This window comes from Anastrepha obliqua, chromosome 4, assembly GCF_027943255.1.
Source record: "Anastrepha obliqua isolate idAnaObli1 chromosome 4, idAnaObli1_1.0, whole genome shotgun sequence".
In the NCBI taxonomy this organism is placed as follows: domain Eukaryota; kingdom Metazoa; phylum Arthropoda; class Insecta; order Diptera; family Tephritidae; genus Anastrepha; species Anastrepha obliqua.
The window spans coordinates 11492879-11505506 of record NC_072895.1 but is presented as its reverse complement, the minus strand read 5'-3'; the positions used below and the strand labels follow the sequence as shown (position 1 = coordinate 11505506).

Below are 12628 nucleotides of genomic sequence, written 5' to 3'. Positions count from 1 at the left end.
TTAACAGCGTGGTTGTTAAGACCGACTTTTTCAGTCTGGTTCTTATTATACTTAAGACCAAAAGTTAAAAAAATTTTCAGAAAAATGTAAGACCGTGTCCAAAATACTTGGATAACTTGACATGGAATCGCCCAAGTGGGCTTACACCTAAACTTGATTCAAAACAAGACTATCATTTTTCTTCTTTTCATGGACCCCAATGACCTAAACCAGCAAGGGTTTGAATAAATTAGTTGACAAACTTATAAACATCATTGACACTTTTGGATTAAATATACACTATTCTAGATTAGGGCGAGGCTAACTTGTTTAAATTACTTTCCCACCCAATTCGTGAATCTCCGCTTTTATCTTTGTTTATGGTACAATAAATGGTTATCTAAATTTGATTGGTCTTATTCGATAAAAATAAATACACGAGTATTTTGTGAAATCAATTGCATGGCGACAGGGCAATGCGATATTTAGGTTCTGGATTTTATACCTACAATAAAAGTTCGATATCCTTTATTATACCTGCTGTATATGCTGTCTTGAAAGATATTATAATCTCTGAGCTTTGCTCAGTTCCAAATAGTTTTTTGTGTGCTGAAATTTGCTGCCGCCCGCAATAATAAAATTTGTACAAAGTTTGCGTGTTTCTTTGAATACTAAAATGTTTGGACCGGATGAGCCGAGAGGTGGTTGAGGAATTATTCTGATGTGTGAAGAATTTTCTGAATATTCTCTTGTTTGTTTTTATATCTTTGTTCACTCCGCTCGGGAGCCGTTATTTTTGCGCCGTCCCATGTGATGTTGGCATCTGCTAGCTCGCACAACATTGACCTTCTCCAAGTAATCTTTGGCCGATCGTGACCTCTGCTCCCTTGCTGGTTAAAATCTAGTGCCATTCTCGTGAGTCTATAACAGTAATCTTTGGCCGATCGTGAACTCTGCTCCCTTGCGGGTTAAATTCCAGTGCCATTCTCATGAATCTATAGCAGTCTATTATAGGCTACACTTTATTCTGCACATACATCCCCCGAAATGAATATAAAGGCACCACCTATTGACAAGCTTTGACATTTTTTATATATTTCTTTAGTCCATTCTATTAACAGAGACCATAATAATCCAAGTTATAAACTTTGTACCAGACTGATAAAAATTGGAAAAAATGTTCATCAAAATTTCTAAAAATTTTTTAGTTTAAATTTCGATATGCACTTTATAGAACATGAAATTTTACTATACTAAAGTGCAAGTTTGAAGTGGCTCAAAAAATTCCTTGATTTTTCATAACTTTTTTCCCTGATGATATTTCGCATTTTCTCCGTATGAAAAAAATGTGCGCTTTCGCCGTTATTCGCGATTTGGTCTAGATTCAGAATGCATATTTCTCATCGACTATTAATGACGACAAACACAGGCGGGAGTGATAGTTAACTTCTGTGGTCTGCTCCTGAAAAGATGGGCTTCGAGTCAACTCAGCGAGCGCTGGGCTAGTGCGCAAAGGCGCAAGTTCACGGGATCCTTCTGACCACGTGTAGATCGAGGGCGCTCGAGGGAACTCCTAAGGATAACAAAGCCCCAGCTCTGGAGTTTGGTGGGTATCCTTACCGGAAATCATCCGTCCGTGTTCATGCGGTGAGACTTGGGTTGCCTCAAGAAGCTGTCTTGAGGACGAGGTGGAATCATCTCAATACCCTCTTCTCAGCTGCCCTGCTCTCGTCCTGCAAATATATCATTTTCTCATTTTTTCGCTGCGCATGCGGATAAAGTGAGTTTAAATATCATACATCTAGTGAATTTCATCAGCAGCTTATTGCGATGTTAACCGATGGCAACGCACAGTACTTGACCACGTTTAGCAGAGCTTCGAAAATAGTATGAGAAATATTTCCTCACTAAAATCTAACACAATTACGAGTCTTAAGATAAAATTGCGCTTGCAGTGACTTCGATGGGAATAGAGGTCCCTTGTACATGTTTAAAATCTCGATAGATTCGTAAATGGATGACTGGCTGTTAAGTATGTAACACCTCCAGAATCAATGATAAAGTCAGGATTCTAAGCACTTGCAGGTTAATCAAATGAGACAAATTCATAGTGCAACCTTCAGAGACAGTCGATAAACTGGTCATTCAATGTTTTGCGTAAGCGTTTTGTTGACATATTCCCAGTGACAACAGGGGCAAAAAGAGTGGATGAGTATGGAAGAGCGGAAGTTTGTGGCGGCTCGTTTAAGTAAGATGGGCTAGGATGGACTCTGAGGCCAACTTCTTTGGCCCGGAGCCCGTTCTGCCAATCCCTTCTGCAGCCATCAAAGCCACGGTTAGCAAATGGTTACAGCCCATAAGCGAGTTTGGCAGGCTGAGAGAGACTAAACTGATGTTATCTGTCATGTCCGACCGACTGTCGCTGATCCTCTTGCCATTAAGCAGGAGGGACTGCAGACAGCTGGTTGGACTGATGACGGGCCACTTTCTGTGGGCGAAGCACATGGAAAAAGTAGGCATCTCAGGCAGTGCACTCTGCGCAGCTTGTGAAGAGAAGGATGAGACGGGGGACCACTTCCTGTGCGTCTGCTTTGCCTTCACCCGTAGCCGGTTTGAGGTCTTTGGCACTGATGTGTTAAGAAGCGACCATCTTGGCTCCTTGGCAGCACAAGATCTACTCAGATTTCTTCGTAGGTCGACTAGATTTAAAAAAAAAAAAAAAAGAAAGTGTGTGGTAGTTCACGGAACCCGCACGATTGAAGTGAAACTTCTTTTATCAACAAATCAATAATTTAACTATTATTTCAATATAATGCATGCAGAAGTCATGGAAAGCATGGAATGGAATTTTATTAAACAGAATTATTTATTTATTTTAATATAAAAAGAAATGAATTTATTGTACTCAATTACATTTGGTTCTCGGCATTGTCATTATCATTATTGGATTCGTTTTCCAAAAATGAAACAAGGGCTTTATGGTAACTGAAATACGTAAAAAATGATCTACATTCTAATCTATCAAGGTATCGATGAAATACTGCATCAATGGTAGTTCCGCATCTTGTTGTTGGTACTACAAATTATCACTTATCGTACAACCGGAGGATTCACTGTCACGGTGTTCAACAGTAGCTCTTAATTTTTTACGCTCCAAATACTCACGTTGCCGTTCAGCACCTGTTTTCGGTTTCCGTTTTTGTTGATTTGATGCCATATTTAACAGAAATCAATCAACAAAACAAAATATGTTTGTAAGATTTGCTCAAAACTACACACACACTCTATGACGCGTCTCGCGTTACTAATAATATTGTGTTTGGGATAATTGTCAACTGTTTCCACCGAAATGCGTTCGCAAAGTGTATGGTCTTTGGTATGGTAAACAGATTTATGATACATTATTTTGCGGCGACAGCACAGCGCGATAGCCCAGCGGCTAGCAATGTGGGCTTCCGATCCGAAATCCTTGGTTCGAATCACAAGAAAATTTTTTTTTTTTTTTTTATACATTTATTTCAATTTGTTTTATGATATGTTTATGAGCAGATTTTTTTCATGGCAGAAATACATTTATTAGAAAAATGTTTTCATTAATTTTGCTTTCACCGAGATTCGAACCAACGACCTCTCTGTGAATTCCGAATGGTGATCACGCACCAACCCACTCGGCTACGGCGGCCATCAATCAAATGTCATATTTACAAATTACATTCGATAAGACGACACGCCACGCCAGTCTTTTAACAGATGGCGCTGGCATAGCGTGAGTTTTACGTAGTTTAGCGTAGTTTTACTCCTCACAGCGTTTCATCCACGCCACGCTTTTAACAGATGGCGCTGGCGTAGCGTCACATATCGATGAAACGCTATGGTTTTACTCCTCACAGCGTTTCATCCTTCGAGACAAAAGAAGTTTCACTTCAATAAAAGGGAATCCGAGTGCCGTACAATGGGTGCTGTATTTGCTAGTTGTCCCGACAAAAAAAAGTAAGAGGCTCTTAAAACCTCATGATCTTGACCTTCAAGAAAAGGTGAAAGACGATAGGTTTACAGTTTTAACGAAAGTGTCCCTAAAACTTTAAAGTTTAAAGTAAAATTGTTAAAGTTGAGTTAAGTTAAGTTAAAGTGAAGTTAAAGTAAAATTGAAGTTAAAGTTGCAAGTGGTAAAATTGGGTTCACAAAACATGTAACTGTAGGGTGTTAACTGGGTGTTAACAATGAAAGTAAGCAACGAGAAAATTCGGTACATTTCACAGTTTCACTTTGATAAAGGCGAAAATGCAAGCCAGACCGCTGTGAAACGAGAATTGAGAATGGTGTTTATGGTGCCGACACTGTAACAAATACTACTTTACGTGGTAACTGATACGATTTACGTGGTTTCTTCGTTTCCGTTCTGGCATTTTTGATGTTAAAGAAAATGTCGATGAAATCACAGAAATAATTGAAGTGGACCGCCATGTTAGTAGTCGTAGCATCGCTCAGGAGCTAAAGATCGACCATAAATCAGTTTTTAACTCTTTTGCGAACAAATTTTACGTAATGCATTTCATTTCCCTCCATTTGTGGTGGAAAAACATGGATATTCATACGAGGTTCTTTTTAAAGTCGTTTGACATAAATTATGAAGTTTTTAAATTTTTGCAGGCTTATCAGTTTTTTTTTAAGCGAAGAATAGCAGCGCTGTATACATTTTTCTCTAAGCAGGTCAATTTTTAATAACGAAAAGCAATTTCGCGCTATGCGGCAACACAAAATTTGTACCATTGACACGCATGCCAGGTATTGTAATAGGATAGTCCAGCTGGCGCTTGTTATTCAATTTTATTCGGCTGTAAATAAAATACACCCGAATACTTTCCAATTAATTTTATTTTATTGCAAAGTGTTAGCTTCCCCAATGAACTTGGAACAAACTTTCATTGAAATAACTTTAACGGCTAACTTTACAGTAACCCATTTGGTTGACCCAATTTTTTGGCATATTTTGCCGTTTATCTCACCAATAGTAACTTCGATTTCGTACTTCAACTTTTGCATGCCCTCTGGCTGATTGGCGTAACATTTACATATAAAAAACGGCGCGCCATACACAAAATTGTCTAATGGAGTCAAAACGCAGCTTGGCACCACCGGGTTCGGCTGATTATTCGATTTTCTATTATTTTCGAATGTCTTTGATATTTCCCAATTCTGTGCCAGTAAAAACGGCGTATTTTGTAAATATCTAAAAACTGTTTTTCTGATTTCTGTATTGTCATTTTACAGGGTACGGCACTCGAAGTGTAACCAACTTCAGACCGCTCGTGCAGCTGATGCACGGGCATCAATTGTCTGTTGGTTGGCTAAATGACAGTCCAGAGTATTGTTTACAAGCGAAAGAGAAAATCGGTAATGGATTTCTAACGTATGACAATAGAGCGATTGCATTATAATTGACTGGAAAATCACAACCAGCGATTGTTCGTGAGCTCGAGCACCTTAGGGGGCGTCCATAAATTACGTGAGATGTTTAAGGGGGGAGGGGGTCGAGTCAAATCTCATCTAATCTTACGTTGGAGAGAGGGGGCGGTCTAGGCAAATATCACGCAATTTCTTTTCTGATTGAAACAAAAAAAAAAGTACTATTTTGGTCCATTATCCAAATTGTACATGCTTAAGATTTAATCTTAAGCGTAATCGTAGTATGATTAAGATCATTCACTAATTCGTTTGAAAGAAAATAATTTCATTCATACTTCGACGTTATACATTACTGCTGTCAAACCACCATATTTGTTTTATACCAAATAGCTCAATTTAATCTGAATTTACGGTACAGTGTAGCCCGTCGTTTGTTTTCGCGCCACTATCAGCCGAACGCGCGACTCGATGAACAAGAGCGTACGAGCTGAGTGGCAGCGACACACGGACAGGTTCCAACCTTCTTTGTTTAGAGAGGGCCAATATTTACTCCAGGTACATTGCAGTTGATTCATATTAAATTTTTATGCGTGCCTATTTTATTTTTTTTTAGTTTTTTAACGAGCGCGAATGTCAACAAATTTTTGTTAAGAATTACAAAGGGAAATTGTTTTTAATTTTTTTTTAGGTTGTGAAATGCGATGACCAGAACTGCTGCAGCCCACGCCGGAGTGATCTGCATATGATTCTTCACGATCGTTTTCTGCCACCTCCATACCCTATCACTTAGGTTGATTGACGTTTGATAATTCCGGACTTTAAAGAACATGACAGAAAGTCATTTGCTCCATTTCTAATACGCCTACCGATTTAACTGCTGAATGCCTTTATCAGCACGCCTTATGATCTCTATTGAACAAGTATACATGATGATTTAGAGAAAATATGCTGCAGTACATGCGGTATTTACTTCGCATCTATCACAAGAGCTGCAGAGCATAGGCGACCAGCTCACATTGCACCAGCTAAGCAAGCGCGTATGTACCGCAAAGTGCGACCCTCACGGATTGTCGCAAGACGAGCTAATGAGTTACTGTGCGCAAGTGTCAACGGCTTAGAGTGGATAGATCAGAACGAAGTTGAAGGAGCAGATGATTTTACTGAAAATCATATGGACATGTTGGTCCCAATAGTCTCTCTTGAAACCGCGCATGATACTCCATGGACTGAATTAGAGTAGCTATTCTTTTTTTAATCGGAGTAGTTACGATTTAAGTCTTCTACTCGTATTGTTAAATTTTTATTACACTTATAAGTCTCAGCAATATTGATTACTAGCAACGAAGCAATTTTCTTTTCTTTTTACAATAACGATCTAACGCGTTTACATAAGAAACCCACATTTTGAAAAATCTCACGTGAGATTTGGGGATGGGAAGGGGGTTGAATAAAATCTCACGAGATCCCATCAGGGGGGGAGGGAGATACAGAAAATTGAAAAAAAACCTCACGTAATTTATGAACGCCCCCTTAAAGTAAATAAGGGTTTTGTTTATCGCAACAGTACTCGTTGCAGGAATACTGGTAGCATCGCGAAACGTCATGGAGGTGGCCAATAAACTTTTGCAACCTCACGCAAAATGGTTCAAAAAGTGAAGAAGCGACTTGAGCGAAATCCCCAACCTTCGACGAAGTGCCAATCAAATGGCAAAAGAACTGAAAATATCTGACCCTAGCATCCGCCTCATACTGAAAAATAATCTCAAAGTCAAGCCTTATAAGATGCAAAAGGCGCATGATCTCACACCAAAGCAGCAACAAGTCAAACTTGAGAGAGCGAAGGAGTTGCTTCTCTTGGCCGAAAGCGGTCAATGTCCGAATATTACGTTTTCTAGAGAAATTTTTTCAAATTGAGCAATTTGAAAACTCCCAAAACAATAGGGTGTTTATTTGATCCACCGTTCGTATGAGAATTTGAGTAATCGATTGGCCACCAGGAGGCAGCACCCGCCACAGGTAATGGTTTGGGCCGCTGTAAGCGTAGATGGGCGCTCTCCGATCGTTTTCATCAAGCCTGGCGTCAAGGTAAATGCCAAATATTATCGGGAAAGTATGCTGGAGATTGCTTTCAAGCCGTGGGCAGACAAGTATTTCGGTGGCAGACCATGGACGTTTCAACAGGACGTGGCACTGTCTCACAAAGCTCGTGTGAACCAAGAATGGCTAAAAAATAACGTTCCGAACTTCATAACGTCCACAGAATGGCTCTCAAATTCACCAGATGCGACTCCGATGCATTATTCTCTTTGGGCCATTTTGGAGAGCAAAGTCCGAACTAAAGGATTTACCAGCCTCGAGGCGCTGATGAAAGCCATTGTCCGCGAGTGAGTCAAAATACCTGCAAGTCACATTCGGGCAGCTTGCGATTTGCTTCTGGACCATCTCAAGGCCATAGTCAAGGCGAAAGATGGTCATATCGAGCAAAAGCAAATTGATTTTTAATTTTGTATTATTTCCACACGTTTTTTACTTTGAACTGAATAAAAGTAATTTTCCAAACTAAATTTTATGGCCTTTTTAATTGTTTACTCTTCGAGTGACGGACGCTGTTGTTGTTTTGTTGTCAAATTCACAAAATCGATAGTTTAAATGCTTAATAGTGGCTGAAGTTGCCTGTATGTATGTATTGTATGTGAATCATATTGTATTATAGATTTGTGAGTCAAATATCAAACAGCCCAAATTATAGTGCGTATGTATGTATTATTGTTTTTCAATTTAAATTCCCATTCAATCAACACTTTTTATCTACAGGTAACCTACACTATTTACCGAAAATCGAACCTTGTCTCTACATCAAACTATTATTTATCTTAAGAAAAATGAAATTTATAATGAAATAAACAGTATTTATCACACCTCATAAAATTCCAAATGATTTTGTCTTATATTGTATAATTTTCGTGTTTTTTCCCGATCGTTTTTACCTTTCGTTTTAGGAAATGACAAAAATACGTACAGCGCGCAAAAACTAAAAAGCAGCGTAGACCGTCACGTTCGCACTGATGCTGCCACCAAAGTCGCAGCGATGCGAGAGTCAACATCTTTTTTACTGCTAAAGCGCCAACGAGCGCCAAGATGAAGTGGAAGAGGAAGCGCTGAGCGCTCCAGCGTTGCCGTGTTTTGCCCGTTTATGCGCCTCTGATAAAGCTGCGGGTTATCCGTTGAGTAAATCGTAGAATCAAATATATTTTGTTTTTTTTACCAACAACTATTCTTAGTTTTCATTTGTTTAATCTGCATAAATTTAAGCTCATGCTCTCTCTGTGCATACGAACATGAGTTTATATGAGTTACTACATAAAACATTTTTTCATATGTTTATACAGATTTGTTTTTCATGCGCACACTGGCGTTTATTGTGATTTAGTGTTATCTATTTTACTGCAAAAAAAGAAAAGAAAATTCACGAAATTCAAGCACTGCTTAAGATGATATGAGTAATTTCGTTTTTGATATCATATAAAAACAAAAAAAACACTACACCGGTGAATACAAATATGGAAGTAGTACACGTAGATGCCGCCTACCGACTACAGTGAAAACGAGGTATGCAACATTATTTAGTTGCGGTAGTAAGTTATTAACGAAAAATCGATTTTTAGTGAAATATTTACATATTTACTTATTATTATCTACATACATTAAGTACACAGATATATGTATGTAAGTATAAGCACATCAACAATGTGCATGAAAGTGATTTAATTGGAGCTGCTGCTCAGCGTAATTTTACGCCTCATGACGCTCGTCATTAGCAGCGAACATAGCTGTGTTAATTTTATTGTAAAACAACTTAAGTCGAGTAAGTATTTTGCCACTTGTTAAACATTAAACTGCCGGTTTATGATGCAGTATTTAAACAATTAATTTGTTGTAGGCTTGGCTTAGGAATTCATTTCATCAAAGTTTGGGAAAAAAGTTAAATAATTTTGCAATATTATGATAAATTCAGAGCGATTGTCCGGTCTAGAACGCTGCAGAACTGCGAAGTGTTTTGTGACAAGCCCGAACAGTAAACTGTCAGACTTTCTACTAAAACTTGGTCGGTATTATTACAGAACACAACCCATGGGGTCAGCATATGACCACCATTGGCATCATTGAGGACCCAATGGGCCTGCCTTGCTTGGAGGAGGCGGATAACACTGAACACTTTCTCTGTGAGTGTCCTGCCCTTGCTAGAGCAAGGCTTGGATTCCGTTGTCGTGAGAATGAGTAATATTCGTTTTCTAAAACTGGAGGATATTTACAGATTTACCAAAGAATCTGGAAAATTCTCACAGGACTAATTACCTCTGTCTCTATTTGTTCCTATCCCTTTCTCTGATACTTCTCTCCTTTCCACCTTGACTATCTACTCTCTTGCCATAGTTTTAAATACAATGGGCTTCTTAGCCGGAGTGGTTTAGGATCCACCAAATCTCTTGGTGCTTCTTGGCTTGACCTATTCAAATTTCAATTTCAATGATAAATTCATGTAAAGGATGATCAATTTAGAGGTATTGGATTCTAAATTGAAATAAAACAATGATAATCCTAATTGATGGGGGACACTCTATTACTTTAGTATAGAACGATTCATGACATTTATTTTTTAAAGATAATCCTTTTCAAATGTTGGCCACAACTGCGCTGTAATTCGGCCATCCGTAAACACCAATTTTTAATGACTCGCTGGAGAACTTCGGTCCGTATCTCACGAATAACTCTAGTAATGGTGGCTTCCAATGCTTCAATCGAAGCTGGTTTCTCCACAAAGCATTTAAACTTTACATACGTAACAAATAAAAGTTCAAAGGTGTGGTATCACGCGTTCTTGGTGGCCAATCCACTGGTTTGAGGGGAGAAAGAAATCGCTCACCGAAACGACGGCGCAGTAAATCCATTTTTTCCCGGGCTGTATGGCAAGTAGCACCGTCTTGAAGATCTTCTTCAGTGAAACATTTTGCAAGTTTTCTAGGCCTGCAAAGAAATAATCGCCATGTAGGACCTTTACAGAGGAGATGTTGTACAGACTCAATTTCCTCTTGATCTCCACAATTCCTGCAGAATGCATTGTAAGGTACATCCATTCTACTGGCTAGACTGGCTAGGTTGTGCTGTGATCCATTAGACATTCTGTTGAATTCCATCAGTCATTTTGTTCTTTTAAGATTCAGTTTTGGCCAGAGCGCTTTGGAGACCCTGCAGTTAGTAGTCAGAAATCACTTCTTCTTCTTGGTTTTCACGATAACGCTCAAGTCCACCGCAGGGTATAGTTTGTTTCGTTGTGGTAGAGGAACTCGCTGCAGGTCAAGGGCAGAGCCTTTCCTTGCACACTTATCCGCTTTTTCATTTCCTTCCACTCCAGAGTGGCCGCGGGCCCAACAAAGTATGGTGTTGTGTTATGGGATAAGCGAGAGCGGCCTCCTGCATTCTTTAACAATACTTAAAATTGGGATTAGTTAAAAATTTGATAAACTATAACACATCAGGGAAAACTCAGCGATTAAAATTTGTTAATTTAACTTTGTTGTACTGTCTAATTCGAAATGAGGGTAGCCTGTTTTGCTGTTCCTTTTGTTTGTAATGCTTACGCAACTGTAGCGCCTGAAACCTGTTTCCCATTTGTACTATTGACAACAATAACCATGTTGAAAATACTTGGGGTATTTACAAGGGTGTCCTATTGAAATGTATCATAAAAGTCATAAAATGAGTTTAAAATACACTTGCCGTGATTTCAAGTTTTCTGAACATTTATTTTACCGTAAAAAACTTTACGTCATAAGCAATGCGGCACTTAAGTCACCTTATGGAACTGTTCCAACTGTCTGGGTGGGTAACTGAAACACAAGTACCTTGCAGGCGGATGTCAATCTAAAAAGGACCCTCCACATTAAATGAATTGCCATTCTAAGCGACAGTTAAGTTTCGCTTAAAGCCTTTTCATCCTCTGAAGTGAATGCTCTGAGGTCAAATTTATAAAGGGCGAGCAATCGTATACAGGCCCCGAACGAGATACTGTATACAATAGCTAGAGGGGCTAGAAACCTCAATAAGACCTGAGCACTTCTTGACTATGGACCTACATACCATCAAGGAAGCGCTCAGAAATTAAGCACCAAGGTTGAGGGATGTAAGCTGCTAGAACCAAACTGTACAACGTCCCGCCAAGTACCCCCTGGGACTTCCTTCCATTTACTAGTATTCTCTCAGGTCACTGCACGCTGCGCCGCCATGTGCGCAGACTTGGGATACGGGGCAACGCTTCCTGTTGATTCTTCAAAAAACATCACTACACTTGCGTCTCAAGATGAATTAGTGAACATTGTGATCTGGTACGGCTAGAGGAGAAGTACATACAGCTCAACCTAGTCTCATCCAAAGTTTATTAGGAGAACTTGTTGTGGATGAGATATTGTGAGGAGTAAGGGGTGGCAGGAGGTCTTCAGATGTCAAGTTAGGGGACATCGAGGTAGGGGGAAACCATGGCTCCTATGGAAGGACCAAGTCGAAAGAAGCGTATTATCGCTTGGTGTAACAAATTGGAGAAGGCGCGCGCAAAGCAGAGACGCCTGGCGAGACTTGTTACAGTCGGCCTTATCCCGGTAACGGGTTGTGATCCTTGATTAGGCCATATAACTAAGTAAGTAAGTAAGTAGGTAAAGGGCATAAAAGATCCTAAGGTCGAAGTGCAAATTTCCATTTTATTTAGGTCTGTTCACGATATTACTTATAGTACTCACGCCCGTGGCTATTAACCTGAGATCTTTCCCTTTTCTCCTTTTCTTTGTATGCCACACAGAAAGGCTCTGGGCAATATTGGCTTCATCGAGACTATAGATCTCAATGTAGTAGACATTTGGAGTTGTTCACAAGCCTCGAAATCGTTTTGTGTCAGTTTGCAAGATATCTATTTTGTCCCTATTTGCCCTTATACGAAATAAAGTTATTCTTTGCACCAGTATTTCCACGGACCACAGAGTATTTGATAACTAACCTAGATTTTGCTTTGGACTTTCAGACATGTTTTGTATCCAGAAGTGAATAGAAGCATGATTTCTTTTTGTCAGATTTCTTTTCCTCTGATGATCGAAATGGGCTTGCGGTGTATGATGGCGTGGGTTTTTATTTCGATGGATTTGAGTCACTATATTTGGAAGATACTATGATTTACATCCGTGTTGCATTTTTGCAT

At 39.3% G+C, this 12628-nt stretch overlaps 1 protein-coding gene across 2 annotated transcripts in view; it reads right to left on the bottom strand.

Moving 5' to 3' along the window:
- LOC129243647 (endoplasmic reticulum metallopeptidase 1-like) overlaps window positions 1-8499 on the bottom strand; it is a 32350-nt gene extending 23851 nt beyond the window's left edge. Inside the window, exon 1 of one of the 2 annotated variants that reach the window (XM_054880826.1) lies at window positions 8373-8499. In XM_054880826.1, coding sequence (XP_054736801.1) covers window positions 8373-8489 — 117 coding nt within the window. In that variant the 5' untranslated portion in view covers window positions 8490-8499. Of the gene's footprint in view, window positions 1-8304; window positions 8331-8372 lie in introns of those variants that run through there. The other variant, XM_054880827.1, reaches the window with a different exon arrangement.
- Window positions 8500-12628: the final 4129 nt, after the last annotated feature.